General features: G+C 38.1%; 1 protein-coding gene across 1 annotated transcript in view; it reads left to right on the forward strand.

The window, feature by feature from the left end:
• The window catches only part of IARS1 (isoleucyl-tRNA synthetase 1), a 108,151-nt gene that overhangs the window by 48,259 nt on the left and 42,009 nt on the right, over positions 1-17,883 (forward strand). The window contains exons 13-17 of the mRNA XM_080385403.1: positions 2,835-2,961; positions 7,835-7,908; positions 8,267-8,461; positions 14,112-14,198; positions 14,876-14,959. Coding sequence (XP_080241529.1) covers positions 2,835-2,961; positions 7,835-7,908; positions 8,267-8,461; positions 14,112-14,198; positions 14,876-14,959 — 567 coding nt within the window. The remainder of the gene's footprint in view (positions 1-2,834; positions 2,962-7,834; positions 7,909-8,266; positions 8,462-14,111; positions 14,199-14,875; positions 14,960-17,883) is intronic.

The raw sequence follows: 17,883 nt of genomic DNA on the forward strand, positions 1-17,883 counted from the left end.
GGAAGAGTAAAAAATGCTTCCTTAATTAGTAACATATATGTGTATAAGGATGTTATCTTTATTAAAATTTAACAGTACACCAAGAAAATATCTAAGAGAAGAGAATTAAAAAGAAATGGGAAAAAGACCTATAGAAACACTAACCTGGAGTTGGTGTAACATAATGATCAGGTGTTAGTAACGTCATTGTTGAGAATATTCTGTTCTGTTTTTCCTGCCCAGTGAAACATTTAAATAGAAGGTGCCTCTGACTTTTTGGTTGTTTTTTTTTCCTTATGATATGTAGGTAAGTCAGAAGTGTCAGACTGAGATATCTGTAGCTAAATCTAGTGAGACTAAATAAAAGACACTGGCTCCAGTCTTGAACTGTGTGACTGGCAAGGCTGTTTCTGCTGCAGATGCTGCCTCTAGCTCGGTCCCCGGTGGAGGCTGTATCTGCTGCCGGGGGTGTGGGGAGCACCGGTGGGCCGCATCTCTGCGGTGGTAAGGACCCGTTGTTTAAGTACCACTTTGAGTGATGAGCTCAATGTTTTTGACATACGGGCTCTTTTTGCTCTGTTTGATGGCTGTGTCAGTGTTATTTCTGGATTGTACCTCTAAAGAGCCATAAGTCATTGTTGCAAATGTGGTTCATAGTAGATGAAGTGGTTTGTGTTTTATGTTCCACTAAAAACTGGCAGCAGGGTCAGACAGTTTTACCAGAAGAGGTAAATTATATGCTTTCATAGCTCAGAGAGACAGAGAATGATCATGCCATATACATTTTTGTGGTTAATGTCCACTTTGGGGATAAAATTAATTTTTTCATGCATGTTTTGAGGAGGCAGAGTTGAAACTCTTAGCATTTTAATGTCATTGGGGGATTGTTTCAGCCTCTAGCTATGTTAAGTGGGACTAATAATTTTAGCTAATCAGTGTCTAACAACTTCTGAAAAATGGAAACTAGTTTAGGAGTGATGTAAAGAGAAGTTTTCCACATTAGTGGAATGTTAGGCAAATGCTAATGATCTTAGTACATTTTCCACTTGTGTTTGGAGAGAGGGTCTCTTAAGGTCACCACAAAAAGTTAATAGTAATGACTACCACTCTAAAACAAATGGCAAAAGCCTGTGAACATCTCTAAATTTCAAAGCAGGGATACAGATGTCATGTGAAACATTAACCACTGAGTTTCTTTGATTTTTCTTTTATATTACATTTTTGTTTAAGCAATATTACAGAAGGTAACTTTGCAGCTGGAAGTAAATCTAGAATAACTAGTGAAGCTGTGGAATTGTGTGCTGCCACTTAGTGAATCTTTTACCAGGAAGTTTTATCCACCTGAGACAACCTTGGCATCAAGAAGCCTTCAGATCTCCACATGCCATTGTCATGGGCAAAACTTCTAAAAGGCAGTAGCTCTTATTGTTATCAGTACATTATTTAAGGATGCTCATGAATTTTATAGATGTCCCGTTGCTGGGCCAAGTCTAACCTTGGTGTGTCACGTGAATCCATTCTTTTACTTTTTCCTCTAAAAGATTCTTTCATTTATGTTACTCCTGGGGCTGATCTGTTTCTAAGAATCATTCTTCTTCTTCAAAAAAAAATTGACACAGGACTAAGCTTCAGAAAGAAAAGGTAGAAGAGACCATATGTGTTCTGTAGTTTGGTTGCTCCTCTTTTAGAAACTCTGGGTCTCTAAATCCAGCTCAAACTTTGGGAAGGGCCCTTCTAGTTACACTAGAATTACAAACCTAGAAAAACTTGCCATGGGTCGCTCAATAACTCAGTTCTATAGTTGCTTGTATTGTTACCTGTTCATTCACAGCCTCTGTGATACTGTCTTGAGGTTATTCTTCCTGTGAGTTTCATTTGAGATTGGTCTTCTTAAATGCTCCTTTAACCATGGAATATATTGTTGACCTCAAAACCCATTGCTTTTTCTCATCTGCTATATAATAATTGTATAAACAGGTAATTACTTGTTTACATCATAAGAGCAAATAATTGGCTCTTAATCAAACAATCAGGCCATTTAGCATATCCAGGAAACTGGCTAGGCATCAGGTTCTGCTGTTAACCTTTCAGCTCCAAGACACTTTCATAGGATGAAAATTGGTCTCTAACATCCCTTAGAGCCCATTAGTGCTCAAAATGAGGTTTTAGCAAGTATTGGTGTGGTTTTGTGTTTTGGGATGGATGGACGTTTTGATTTTTAGTCAGAGAATTAAAAGTGGGGATGATAAATAGCATTAAAAAGGTTTTTTTTTTTGTAGGATGTATGAACCTGAGTGTTTTTTTATTCTCAAAGTCTAAAAATAATGTACAGTTATGTGGATCGCCGTGCATAATGCAAGGTGCCCTTTGATGCTACTATGCCAGGCTTTTGAAACTTTCTAGTTTCATTCAGCACCAAAATCAGTAACTGGTGGTTTTTTTGGTTTTTTTTCTGTATGCAAAACCAAGTAGTAGTGTTTTTATGCACCCTTGGTCATGATCTTCCAATGTTGGACTGTCCCGAGGATTTTTGGCCATTGTTTCATCCTTCATGAATCTATTGTAGGTTGCACAAGTTTTTACTAAATTATTTTAGAGTAAAATAAGCATGGCATTTTTCCCTTCTATAGCTTACCTGGCAGTCGGAGAAAGGCAGACAAAATGGCGTTACGTCTTTGTCAGCCAGTCTGTAGGCCTTGCGGTAGCCAGTGCTGTAACGTGATCGTGTTCCAACTGGTGCAGGATGCTTAAATCAACTTTTTTTGGTGGATGAAATGAAAGAAAGCTAGTAAGGACGGTTATATTTTAAGTGGAGTGTATTGATTAAGGAATGCTTTTTCTTGTGTTCGGAACAGGGTTCCAGATTTTGTGAGGGAGAAGCGTTTTGGAAACTGGCTTAAAGACGCACGAGATTGGGCTATATCGAGAAATCGGTACTGGGGAACACCCATCCCTTTGTGGGTCAGTGACGATTTTGAAGAGGTAAGAAAACAAAAGTTTCCAGTTGGAAGAAAAGCCTGTCTATATATGTTGGGTTTTTATTTTGATACTGCTATATCTTTTGGCTTTTGCAGTCTTAAGTTCTATTAGTATGTCTTAAAAGTATATGTATATCTATAATAGGTGATTGTATATGCATATGTGTACGTGCATTTGTGTACCTACAAGTTTTCTTTGCTTTTGCTTGTAAAGTGCAAGCAATTTTTCTTAGTTTTTATATTAGAATTTATCTTATCTTTTCTGGAAGAATTTGCAGTGATGGTAAATCTAATGGAAATAACAAATGCACTGAGAAAATGGCAAGGAAGATATTTTTTTACTCAGTCCTTTCAGCCTGCTTTTGAAGTTCTGATGGTCTGTTGCTTCAAGCCAAATGAATTGTTGAAGGCATAAAAGCAAGTCCTCTATAGTAGAACAGGGAGAATGCGTAGTGCTACAAATGTGAATGTAACAGGCTGTAGAAATGTGAATCTAGTGGAATGATGAAAGTTTATAATGGGAATGCTGGAAGTGAGGGTTTTTTTGAAGTTGGAAGGTACCCTGCAGTCGATAACGTAAAGCTAACTGCACATGGGAATACTTTACACAGTTTTGGTGACTGTTTTTTTTAAGTGTAAAACCAGCAAGTTTTAAAACTGTTTCTGAAGATAAAATGTTTTGGGGTTTTTGGTGTTTTGGGTCTTTTTGTTTGCTTGGGTTTTTTGGTATGTGGGTTAGTTCCATCAGACAGGTATGACAAGTCTTCCTCATGCTGGAAATAGGAGATGGTAATAAATGTTGGGATGGCCATGGAAGGTAAATAGTTGATGGCAGCATCCCAAGCCTTTATTTTTATTTCGCTTGATTTGAAAAAGCTTTACTTTTTGTTTTAGACATGGAAGACCTCAACTAGCAAAATGTGTGCTAGGAAAGTATTTTATTGCCTTAAACTGCACTGTTGCTTAGATGTGCACCATAAAGCTTTTTTAATTTCCTCTTCACTGGAAATCTTGCTGATAGGAAGGGATATATTGGGGGTGTGGAGGAGATACTTAAATCGTAATTGCAAGAAGAATCTAAGAAAGCCTTGACATTTAAATTCTATTTATGCCATGAAAGTGTTTGTAAATTACTGCAAACCAAGTGCTTCTGTCTCTCATATAACAGGTAGTTTAGTTTGAAGACTGACAGTTTATACCTAAAAATTTCAAATAAATGTGTTAAGTCCCTTGTTTGGTTTTTTAGATAAAGCAAAGGCTTTCAGTTTATGCTAAAGTATTTCAAGACTTCATTCTACAGCTGAAAAAGATTGTGTAAAGGTTGCAATCCTCCCACTCCCTGCCTCAAATAATATTTCATTTTCTGTCCAGTCTCCCCATGTCTGTATTCCTGTGTGTACAGATTGTTTTCATTTTTTAGGTTTGATTTGTTTGTTTTTAATAACAGTATGATGTCTAGCTTGGAAGAATGACCTTTCCTTTGAAATTAGCTGCAAATATTCCTCAGGGCTCTGTTTTCTGAATAATGATAGAAATACGCAGATCTATTATTTTTATCCGTAGATGTTAAAAGTTTCTGTTTACTCTAGAGTCTGAATGTCATGCTTCAGTAGTCAAGTTCGGCTTCTAGACCATGCTAGATTTCAAGCCAGGGTTTTTTTTAACATTCGCTCTTTTTTTACGCATTTGGGATATAGCTTGAAAACTAAATACCATTGGAACTGATGCAGGACTTAAGGCCTAAGTGACATCTACTCTAATATAGAAGTAACATTTCCTGACTTCAGCTTTACTGCACCATAGTGCTGTGTGAAATTGCAGAGCCTTCTCTTCATGTCTTGCTCTCAAAAGAACACTTTGTCACATGCAATTACGCTGTGCATATTAAATCCTGGAGAAGTAGTAACACTTTCTTATTTAATATACAGTAAGGTGAATTAATTGGTATTAAACTGAATTTTATTACAAATCAGTATCTGGTTTCCCACAGTTTTATTTTAGCTTTTATTTAGTTTTATTTTAGCATAATTATCAGGTAGAAATGCATAATAGAAGTTACATTTTGAAAATTGTATTTATTACCACATTTTTGCTGACAGTTTATCATTTTAAGCTCTCAAATCTCAGTTATTTCCTCAGTGGAGGAACACATCTCATTTGGATTAGATAATAAAATTTTTTAATATAGCACCCAAGTTGATAAAGCAGACATAGGCTAATTTTATAGGACTTGCATACAAATTATAATATTAAATATTCAGTCATGTTACAGAAATTCTCTGATTGTTTCATTGCTTGTCGCTCACATAAACTGTTAACCCTCCACTAGTTCTGGTGCACTTTGTCTTGCATAACAGATTTGGAACGAGAGGACTCGGGCTGTGCTCTCCTGAAGGGTGGGGGGACATCGTTAGCTCTGTTCTGGGCTGCTTGGGGGCTGCATTAAGAATGTCACTTCTAGCTGACCTTAGCAGTCATTTCTATGACTGATTACTATGCTGAAGATGCTTTCTGAAGAACCCAGAATGTCTTGCTGATATACTCATGAGCTACGTAGACTTGTGTCTTTGTATGAATACTCCTTATTCTTCAATTATAGGTACTTAACAGAGCTGAAATGACAAACCAATAAAAGCAAATATTTTTATTTAATAGGGACTGCAGAACTGTGTCACAGCAACATTAATGTCCATGAATGCTGCCGGATGGCTTTATTCTTCCTATCTACATGGATAATCCTCGATATATAATGCTAATGTTCATTTCGTTAGAAGTATTTAACCTTGACCTCTGATTTCACATGAGGTGTCTGTGATGCTCAAGCAGGGTTGAACAGCCCCCAGTCACAGCCTAGTTATTTCAGTCTTTTCTGTTTGCTATTAAATGTTGATGCAGCTGGTTTTGTAGTTGATGTGGATGAAAAATAAAATGGAGGAGGAACTGGTAGGGAGAGGGGCCAGGCTACTAAAGTAGACACTGCTGTTGAAGAAATACCCAAAGCAACACCTTAAATTTGAGAGCATAAACCAGTTTGCTCCTTGCAGAAACGACTGGGTTAGATTTGATTAGCATCTATTATCTGTATTGTTCTCTTTCCTTCAAGTATCTAATGACTTACACTTGGGACAGAGTAGCTCTCATCCTTCTGACCTGGACAGTCACTCGTGTTCAGGGTGGTGATATCTGCCTTCCTCTGGTGGTGGTCGGATTTTTCATGTGGATTTGGGGTTATTTCTTCTGTGACCATGTTCTGCTGCGTGCAGTTCTGCAGATGCATCCAATATTCAGTTCTGCTTAAGTATTGAAATGCTTGGTTCAGAAAGCAACAACTAATGGGCAGCTTTTAACCCAGAGCACAGAGTGAAAGTATGTTCAAATATTAAGGTTAGTGGAGATGAAGTAATCGGTGTATCCAAGGGTATTTTTTACCCTTGCTGCTATTAAAACCTTCTCTTCTGCCAGCAGTGCTGAACTAAGCACCTGCTGCTGCTTGCTTGAGCTTGTACGATTGCTTATGGGGCCACACTGTGAATGAGGAACAGATCTGGGTTAAAAATAGTTTGCTGGTAAAGGCCCATTTTTAACTGGGATCAATCCCCTGGTGTGGTTTGCTATGCAAACTGCAGGCTGTTGTACTGGAGTATTGTAATAATGGTAACGCTTTGCTTCCTATAGAAAAAATAGGTAAGTAATGAAAAAATTAGATTTCAAAAGTACTTTAAGAAGAAAAGATAGTGATTAGTAATGCACATCTGCAGTTGAATTAGGCTAGGAAAATCATGGCTTAAAACCCAGATCAGACTAACTTTTTATTTTCAGTGTAATTCATGACAGTTTTTTGGAATTAAATACACCAAAAACCTTTTTGTTAGTCACAATTTCTGTGTGTATACATATGCATATCTTTAAGACTAACTATAGAAATTGGGCAGTACTCTGACTTCCTGTATCCTAAGAGCAACTTCAGAAGTTCTGTTATGTGAAAAACATCTAGCCTACTTACAGCTTCTTTATGTTGATACATTTAACTCCTTCCCTGTCAGATCTGTGAAAAAACAGTTTTCTCCATGGCAATTCTGAAGTGGACTGATAGCATGTGGGACTGGATCTCCAAAATCCAGAGCTGTACTGCAGCCAGTAGCTTGTGAATCCTGCCAGTTGAGGGAGGGCACAGGGCTCTGGGAGGGTTAGACTTGATTACAATGTAAAGCAAAGAAAGCGTTGCTTGTCTCTTTCTCTCCTGCATACAGTTTTTCAGAATAATTTTTCATCAACTTTTCATGACATTGATGCAAGTCTGTTCGTGAAGCTTTTTGCTTTTCTTTGATAAGTGTGTTGACACAAAACCAAGAAAATCTGTACCTTTCTTAATAGCCCCTTTGTTAGCTGTGATGCCTTTTTTCATTTCAAATACGATGCCATTCATACAAACAGTTTAGTGTACCCGGGATGGAACACTTACACTCAGTTACGAGCAATTTAGCCACTTACCTTAACTACAGAAGAGGAACCTGGGTTCTGAAACTCCTATTTGTGCAAAAGTCAGGATCACTGAATTTTCAGCAGCGATTTTGTTGTGGGTTGTTAAGGTTTTGTTTTTTCTTCTTCAAACAACATTAACACCACCTTTTTTGATATCTGACGACATGCTTGTTCTTCAGAGTCTCCTCTGATGTATTCTGATACGGATTGTATTAAATCAGGGCAGTGGTCTCACATAATTTACTGCTTTTTGTACAAAATTTTTGTTAGCTTTTCAGTTATATCAGCTATTTTAGAAGATACTGACTGACCTACGAGTCTCCTGTTTAATGTTAAAAAACAAAAAAGCTACTGTGTACAAATAACTGACTAAATTTCTTGATTGTCTCTTACAGGTAGTTTGTATTGGTTCAATGGCAGAATTGGAAGAGCTGTCTGGAGTGAAAGTCACGGATCTCCATCGAGAAAGGTCAGTCACAGAGGCTGTGAACTAGTTACTAAAAATAGTTGAACAGACATAAAAATACTGGTTTTCTTTGCCTTAACCCCAGGAAACAGATTTAGGGAAAATAGAAAAGTGGTAGGAAGTTTTGTAGTTAACTTGTATAGGTTTTCCTTTCTGCTGTCTTGGACGCTGTTAATGCAAAAAAATATATTTCTAAAATAGTTTTAAATCGTAAAAATTATCAAAGGAAATGCTGACTTTTGTGAAGAATCATTAAAATTAAACCCAAAGCTCCTGTCATACCTAATGTCTAGCTTAAAGTTAACGTTTTGGGCTGAATCTTCTTTTTGTTTAGAATTTGTCTATCTTTCTTCTCCCATAGTATTGATCACTTAACTATCCCTTCACGTTGTGGCAAGGGCTTACTGCACCGAGTCCCTGAAGTTTTTGATTGCTGGTTTGAGAGTGGAAGCATGCCTTATGCACAAGTCCATTATCCATTTGAAAACAAGAAAGAACTCGAAGATGCTTTCCCTGCTGACTTCATTGCTGAAGGCATTGACCAAACCAGAGGATGGTAATTTTCTGCTCCTTTATTATGTGATGATATTGCCTCGCATCTATTGCCATGCTGTTACATCTGGGTGATCCTTGAATGTTGTATAGATAAGTGTATGATTTCTTTTTTACAGTAAAATTCAAGGTATTCTAAAGCTTGGTGACAAAAATGTTTCAGAAAGACAGCATGTTAGCGAGCAGTCGTCTTGGCTCTTGTGGAAAATATCGTTAGGTAATAGGGCAGATCTTTGGCCTGGTAAGGAAGAATGTCAGTAGCTGAACTACCATAGAACATGAGTTATCTACTAGAAACAGCAGCAATTGAGTCAGTTGAAATGGAAGCCAGTGTTTTGAGGATTTCAGACCAATGTGTAGGCTAGTAATTTTTGCCCCCTAGATTAAATTGAATTTTAGGCTTTTATGAGTAGGGAGAGAACAAGTCAGACGTTACGTTGTGAATATTTTATAGTTTACAAAAATCAAATTTCCTAACTGTAAACTTAATCTGCTTAGTTTATTCCTCTCTGGATAAATGCTTTTCAATCATTGATGAAAATTGTTCTCTGATCTCAGATTTTCTGAGTAATGTTCTCATACATATATGCATACATACATACAGTTTTAGTTTTGGCATTTTTAAGTGTTTATTCTATTTTTGAAGTTCGAGGTTGGCTGTGAAAACTGACAGGTTTTTAAGAGGAGTTTTTGTGTTTTCTAGATTAGTGCATTTGACTACGTACCAGTAGAACTCTTCCATCCAGTAACTTGAGGTATTAAACTAAATTCCTCTGGAGCAGAGTTGGCACCTCCCTCTGCCGCCTCCTCTACTCCCCCAACAAACCAACCCACTGAAACAATGAAGTAAGAGGTGGGCTTTTGCACATTTGTGAAGCTGAGGGCGAGGTTTATACATACTCTCAAAGCCAGGAGGATTGAGTAAGGAAACATTTGGGGCATGATACTAAATGAGAATAAGATCCATGAATCTAGCAAAAGGTGTCTTTGCTTTGCAACCCCCTACATGTGGTGCAAAAAACCATCTAGGTCCTCGAAACAGAAGTTACATTTGCAAATTTGGCAGTTAGAGAGGGACCACCTAAGTCTTGCTTAGCGGGACATGGACTCCTCATGGCATACAGAATACTTTTCAGAATATAGCTGCAACTTACCTAGTTAGTGCTATGCATGATGTTTGTAATGGGTCCTCAAAGCAGTATTTCACATAGGTCAGCATCAGGGCAACCTGATAAACCTGGTTAGAAGTGGCCTTTTACATATATAGTGACCTATTTTTGTATTTATTTTTCCCAAAATAGGCCATCTGTTTGTGTTGGTCTTTAACCTTGTGCTCTCTACAGTTGTGTATCACAGCTTATTAGTCCTGGTGCTTTTCAGTGTTAGTATACAGCTAAATGTTGTTGAGTAGCATGAAGCCCAGCAGTGGAGGGACGCGTTGATCTCATTTGCAGGTTGCTATTTTGGGCTTGCTGTGCTTCAGGCAGCGTTGGATCTGCTGTAGGCAGTGAACCCTGTGTTTCTTCATTTACTTGGTTTTCTTTACTGTTGAGTATAGCATGTGGATACTGTTAATTTGACAAATGCTGATTTAGGGAATATTAAATGGAATGTTATCTCCTTTATTATATTTAAATAATACCTGTTTCCCTTTGAAGGAGTGTGATAGGTTTTGTTTATCTGGGAGAAAACCTGCTTACTCTGCAGTAGCTGTGCTTTGGGGACTGGAGGAGGTTAGTACAGTGTTAGAATGAAGAAGGAATGGAGAAAAATAGCTTGAAAAGTTGTAATATTAGTGATCACATGTATTAGTCTTTCTGCAACATTAGTCTTTCTGCAGCATTGTTCATTATGCCTACAAAAAGAGAAATAAAGACTTGGCTTTCTCTCTTTCTTATTCTTTCTTTCTATCTGAAAAAAAATTGTGCAGATTTTCTTGGTGATCTGTTTGTTTTTAGAAAATCGATAAATAAAAGAACATGATAAAGAAATATAAAATGTATGCAAAAGGCATGGTCAGAAACTAATTTTCTCCCTGTTACACCTTAAAAAGATAAAAGGGCATTTGTTGTAATTTAGGTGCCAAAAAATGCAAACAAAAAATTTTGACAACATGTAATCATTCTTACACTGTGCAGGGGAGCTATTGAATTGTAAAAGTTCGACAGAATTAAAAATGGCTTGAGGTTTTTATGTGGATACAAAAATTTATTCCTGGTGGTTACAATTCCAGTAAAAATATAGGAGGAGTGATCAATTTTAGGTTTCAGGGTTTAGCTATTTGAGATTGGGATGTCACAGTGGATTAGTGTGTGTCATATCCTTACTGCAGTTTTTCTTTTAGTGCTGCTCTCCTTTGAAGCATGTGTGGGAGACATGACAGATGATAAGTCTGATCTCATATGCATCCAGTGAAGCTCTCTAATGCCATTAAAGAATGCATTTGTAATTTTTACACAAGTTGGCCTTTTTTCCTTAGTAAGCTGAACAGTTGAATTAATGAAACAATTTAGAAGATTGGCCCTGGAAAAATAACAGCAGAAGTCCAAGCTGATGCTGATGGTGGCTGTGGTTGTAGACACACGCCCGCTGTACTTCGTTTGGAGCCCACACGCTTGTGTTGCGTGCTGTAGGCGATGTGCAAATGGAGACTTTCATACCGCACTCTGCAGCAGATTGCTTTTTGTTTTTAACATCAGCATAAGAGCTAATGTAAGCCTTCACGGTACCCAAATCTGTCTCATCTGTTTGTGGGTGGAATATCAAAACGCTTGCCTCAGTCAGGCACGGGGAGCAGGCTGCCCAGGGAAGAGGTTGAATTGCCATCCCTGGAGGTGTTTAAAGGACATACACACATGGTGCTTAGGGACATGATTTAGTGGTGGACTTGGTGGTGTTAGGTTTATGGTTGGGCTCAATCTTAAAGATTTTTTCCAGCCTAAATGACTCTGTGGGTCTATGCTTATACCTTTCCCCCAGTGCTCGTGCCTGTTCATGAGCTGGTGCGTTGGTAGCAGCTAGCGTTCTGTGATTTCCCAATGAGCACTTTTGCTTGGTGAAAGAAAGAAGGAATTAAGATGTGAGATGGTGGGGTTTTCTTGCTAAAAGGTAAAGCTGTCTCAGGTGGTTCTTTAGAAGGGTTCTCATTCTAAAACTGTTAGGCTTTTAGTTACCTTTTCCTAAGTCTTTGGAAAAAATGAGGATATTTTGAAGAGAATACACATGTATCTCTCTGCTAGTATGACAGTGCTATATCACAGGCCTAAGTGAACAGCCAGGTGGCAAGTTCTGGAGTGTTAAGAGCATAGTACTAGAATTTTTTATTATTTTTTTTCAAGTGTTCTTTATAAAGTGTTAAGATTCCAAATGAAAATGTCTTTTTTTGTCAGGTCAGAGACTGCAGCTGATGTGAAGTGTGGAGTGGTAGGTGGTAGAATGCTCGGGAGGTGGAGGCCTGGTGGCTTCTGTTTGAACAGAGAAGAGGAGAAAGTCGAGGGAGACAAGGGGAAAATTGTGACCAAGGTGATGAGCTAGGAGAGTGATCATCTTAAAATTTCTGTATGGATATGGGAGTGAGCTGAATTATATTTGTTAAGGCCAGAGGGAAAAAAGCCTTAGAGTAGTTGGGTTGTAAGACACTCAGTCTGGACAGATTGGTAGGAAAGGCTCTGTCTCTGTCTGTAGAGAGATGCAACAAGATTCCTAGTCGTGATCAGGATGTGGTGGCCTACAGGGAGTTCATAGTTGAAGGTTTTTGGCATGAACCACAGGATTATGAATTTAGTCACAACTGTTGAAGAAAGCAGAAAACAGGGAATGCTTTCTTGCATTGGGGGGAGTGGAAGAGGAGGGGAGAAGAGCAAAGAAGTGGATTTCTGTCTCTGTGCTGTTAATGGTGTGTTTTACTATTTTTTTGGCTGGCAGCTATATATCTGCAAGGACAAAACTAGAAGCAGGCAGATCTGCAGTCTTATAACAGTCACCAACTAAAGCACCTCATTGCTGAGGCTGGTTGGGTTTGGCAACACAACATAAAATTTGTGAAAAGTTCTTGGATGTATTTTTTTCAGGTCCCATAGGAAAACTGTACAGACAGACAAAGACAAACAGTATTGAAATGTCATCTTAGTTGCTTCCGCTTTTTGTTCTTTTTAACTGCAAATTCACCTGCTCTAATATGAGAATTTGCAACCAGTGTGCAGGAAGTGATGGGGATTTATCAATGAGGCACCTTCATACTAAATACTGAAGTACTGACATGTTTGTAATGAACTGGCAGTCTTGTGGGCTTGAGGTGCTGATCATCTGAGTAAATGCTCAGATGTTTGTGTTTAGGGGTTTTCTTTGTTGAGAATTAAGGTGGGGATTTTTAGTGTATGGGTGTGTGTGCAGGTGGAGGAGTGGCAGTGCAAAGTCATGAAATTACAATGCAATTTAATAGAGTAGTATCCTGCAGTGTAAATTAAGGTGATTTTGAGAGTTAAAAGCCTGAGAGATAAGCATCAGGGTTGTGATGTATACCACTTAATAAATGCTGTAATGCACACAGCAACCTTCACAGAGCCCTGGACCCTCAACTGTCAGAATAATGCTTTTGCAATTATGGACAGCTTTTTGATAAAAACTACTTTGGAATATATAGATGGACTTATTTTTCCCTGCTAAAAGTGTTTCTTGACTAAATCTTCATGCAAATGCATAGTTCTAGGCATAACCTCCTGTGCCTTATTCCAAATCAATTAGCTTTTTTATAATCATCTGCTGTTCTAAGGTTGCTAGGCAATCATTGGTGTGATACTCATTTTTAACCAGGAAGGCTGTGGCCCGCCCCCCAGTTATTTTCTTAAAAGTAGCTGCCAGCAGTGCAGTTACAGAAGCTCATTGATACCTCCTTTGGTGAAGGTTCCGACTCCTGAGTTTGAAATTATTATTACACCATCTCGCACCTCCCCTTAATTTCTCAGATACAATCACGTAGCAATATATTGAACAATAGGTGCCTGTACTTGCTCCAGCACTGATGTTTTAAGTGTCCTAGACAGTTTATAGAGTTATTGTAAACACATAAAACGGTGGGGGGAGACGGGGGACCCCCTACTACCCTTGGTTGTGGAGAACACCGACATTCTTGTATTTTCTAGTGACAGCTAATGTAACCAGCAAAGTTGGTTTGATGGGTAGGAAGCTCTGCTCACTTTTCCTACACGCTCCCAGCAGTAGCGGCTGTGTTGTCTGCTAGGCCGAAGAACACACACATTCACTCTTCCCCCCCTCCCCATCCTGTTTGCTGTGTTTGTTGCTGACTGATTCTCTGTTCAGAGATTTACAGGGAGCTTGTTCAGGGACAGAATTATCTGTTTTGTATTAAAGGGTAAACTGCTACAATTTTCTTCTTCATGTGCTTCCTAATGCTTACTATTACAGTTTTTCAGCCTTCTTAGACTAGCAGGTCACAGCTGAGCAAACAGCACAATATGCTACAAAGAATAAAAAGGTCTACTTACAAGGAGCTCTTCTCTGAGTCTGCCACGTGAATGTTCCACATACATATGCTACAGTAAAACAACAGAATGGAACTTCTTTTGCAATGAAAGGCATGCAGACTTTAGCTTGGCGTATCCGCAGTGTCATGCTTATGTTGTCTGTTGTTTCAGGTTCTACACTCTGTTGGTGCTGTCCACTGCTCTCTTTGGAAGGCCTCCTTTCAAGAATGTCATTGTGAATGGCCTTGTTCTTGCCAGGTTCGTATATCAGTCAGTTCTTTCCAGAACAGATTTTTAGTCAAAGAGCATTTTGGATAAGCCCCTGCGAGTTGTAAATTAAATCTGAAATGGACTTTGGAGCTGTTAAGACTTGCAAGGGGGATATTGGTGTTGCAGGAGGTAAGAGGCACCTGAGAGTGTGAGGTTTACACATCCCAGCTAGCAGTTGCACTAGGTTTTTTCCAGCTGGATTAGCTCTTCCTAGAGAGAGAGCAAATGAGTAACAAGACAGAATAGGAATTAAATTATACCTGTTATAGAGAGTAAAGGAGATTATAAATCTAGTTTCAGATGTAATTTTAATTAAGTTAATTATATGTTTCCCTTTGTTTTCAAATAAAGCTTTTTCAGTGGGCTGGAGGGACTGATGCGAAACAAGTGTGTCTTCCCTCAGCTTTGGTAGGGAAGGACAGATTTCCTGCCTTGTTTCATAAAATGGGAGTCTCTTGCGTTGGGGTTTTGGGTTTTGGGCTTTTCCCAGTTGCTCTTGTGGGTTCAACAGTCATACTGAAATTATGTGCTAATATATAATTATGCCTATGCTACCAAGAAGATAATAGGACAAAAAAATTAAGCTGGATTTGAGGGGCCTTTTTTCTTTATCAGTGTATTACAAGAATTCTGGAAATTTCTGCCTGCTTTCTGTTATTTTCTAGTGATGGCCAAAAAATGAGCAAGAGGAAGAAGAACTATCCTGATCCAATGAGTATTGTAAATAGTTATGGAGCTGATGCACTAAGGTAGGATTTGTTTAATTAATGCGCAATCTGATATGTTAGCTTTCTGTTCATAGGAGACACTTACCAGGAGGCCTTCTTAGGGGTTTTTGACAATTAGCAGTAGGAAGAAAGATAATTTTAGAAACTTCTGGAGCACTATGGCAGCCAAATAATTGAAAGAATGGATGACTCAAAAGAACTGGCAATAGTTGCAGTGTCTGGACTTTCTATACCCTTTGTCCTATCTCCCTTAAGGCTGGTAACGACCAAAGCTAACGTGCTGATGGGAGGGAGGCCTCTGGTCAGAAACGCGTGGCCCATTTGTACAGAATGCTTCCCCTGGAGCCATCGCTGGCTGCTGGGGCAGCTAATCATCTGAGTTGAGCCAGCGAAAATTTGAATAAAATCTTTGAGAACAGCGCTGTTGATTTACTGTTAAATCGTTATTTTAGGGAAGGATTAATGTGTAATGCACAGAAATGTATGTTTGCTGCTCGTACTGTACATTTTCTAAAGAGAAAGCATTTCATTTTTGTTGATATAAGTATATAATATGTACCTGATAGCAGTGAAACCAGAAGAGCAGAAGTGGAGCAGCCTAATGTGTATATATAAATTGTTCTGGTCAAACAGATTAAATGCAGTTCAAGTGTTTCATTAAAATCATACTAATGTATAAATGTAATTATGCAGTCACCTGGTACTTTGGCTAGACGTGCTAACAGCATGCATGAAGTGTTACCTTGAGGTAAAGGTACAATAAAGACGTTTTAATAACTTCGGGAGTATACTACTTACAGGTTTCTCAAGAGCCCTGTAGTTCTTGGTATATATAAGAAAACTTACATCTTACACATTGAATTGTATGTTAAAACTATACATGGTAATGGTTGGGCTGAATGAAAGTTTGATGTACCATGTTTTTTTGTTTGAGAAATGTGATTGTTGCTTGTTCTAGATAGTTTAAAAAAACAAACAAATGTGAAGCTTCTTTTTATTTCAAGCTTTAGCATTTAAAAGACCTAGTAAATTATCTTATATATGTTTACAGTGGAGAGTTGGGTGGATTTCTTAAATTTGATCAAGATTGTTCTTTGCAAGTGGTCAACGTGTATTAGCAGAGTATCAGTGAATTGGTAGCTGGAACGATGTGAGTGAAGAGGGTTGGAGTTACTCTTATTAGAAATTTCTAAATTGCAGGTAATGGTTATGCTGGAAAAGATCTGCCTTTTTTTATAAAACAAACCAAAAAATATCAAACACCAGAAGTTACACTTCCATTATTCATGTTTTTTTGATATCTAAAACACTAATTCATTTTTCTGCCTGTGTACTCATTCTTTAATGTCACATTTATTTATACATACACCCACACAGAGAGTAAACAGCATTGCAGACTAGGCTCATTTATGGAAGGAGCTCTGTGATTCACTTGTCTCTGCTTATTCACTGAAGCGCTTGATGTGTTCTGTTTATAGAAAAAGCTACAACTGAGTTTTTTTTCCTTGGCACTGCTTCCCTGCAGAGTTACTTTAGCTTTTGCAGTACACATATGTATATATATATTTTTTAACTACAGCTTTGAAGTATTCTCAGCAGTAGCTTGATAAATAGATCAGCAGAAAATACAGATAGAAGTTGTTTAAATGAACATGGAGTTGAATGGAAAGGGCAAACAGAAGTTTTAACAGCACAATAAATTCAACAACCCAGCTTCAAACTTCATGAAATTTGAATCCTGTGTGAAATCTGTAAGAATGGTCAAAAACAGTTAAATAGTATTTGCAAGCCCTCTTGCTCTCATATATCCTGAGGTAAGTGTTGCTGTTAGAAGTGGATGTTACATTCTCCTCTCAATCTGTTCTTAAAATGAAGAAGAAATAACAGTGCCACAGACTACTGTTTTAGAGACATGAAAGGAAGGTTACTTCATTGTTTCTCCTACGTTGTTAGAAAACTTGATAATACTGGCTTGATTTGAGGACAGTTTTATTTTCTTCCCAGTGGCTAATATCACTAGGTGTAACAAAATTGACAGAACTCTTGCTTCATTGGGTGTCTTATTTCTCTTTCCATATAACAGATGTAAGTTTCTTTGCATTGGAATAATTCAGGAAACTACTGGTTTTTTTAATATTTACATATTGTAAGGCAGTGCAGGGCTGCTATGTTAAAAAACCTCCAAAACTCAACAAAAAAACCCACCCAACAACAACAAACCCAAAACAAAACTGTAGCCTTGGAGAGTTACTTTTTTCTATAATTTCTCATGCTAAGAACTATTTTAGGAAGTTCTCTGGCAGTTTTGGAAGCAGGTGCTGCCGAGGTGTGTGCTGCGGGGCAGTGTAGCGGGTCCTTCCCTCACAGCCCTGGTTGCCTTGCTGCCCCCTCAGGAGGAGAACTGGGGGCACTTGGAAGTAGTCGTTGTTCCAGGTGAGTCCCAAACTGGTAAAAGGCCTGGAGTAGCTGGTGTCCCCTGGGGCCAGACCAGCTCTCGTATTCAGAGCAAAGTTTTGTTTGACTTCTGAAATAAATAATGAGTAATAAGCACATAAGTAATCATAATGGGAGTTTTGGTTTAAATACATACTTAGAAATTTTGGTTTCATGTAAGGACTTAGTAGTTCAGTATTAACGCTTAATTGTTCTGTACTTCTGTGAATTTTAATTTAAATTCAGATAGGTTTAACTTTTTTTCAATACAGTACTGAAAATACCCATTTCTCTGTTGCGTTATTGTCCATTTACTTTGGCAGATCTATTTTTTTGTGTATTCATTTTTATGTAAGAAACCTTCTCCTGAAGAATTTAGGATCTGGTATTCTTCAATGTGCTGTGTCAAACCCCATTAAGATTTTAAAGCCTCCTAAAGGAAGTGCCTGTAATGATATCTTAGTTTAGAATCACAATTTAAGAAGTCGATAAAATGTGAGAAAATAAGTTAA

This window comes from Falco punctatus (assembly GCF_963210335.1).
Source record: "Falco punctatus genome assembly, chromosome: 4".
Taxonomy (NCBI): domain Eukaryota; kingdom Metazoa; phylum Chordata; class Aves; order Falconiformes; family Falconidae; genus Falco; species Falco punctatus.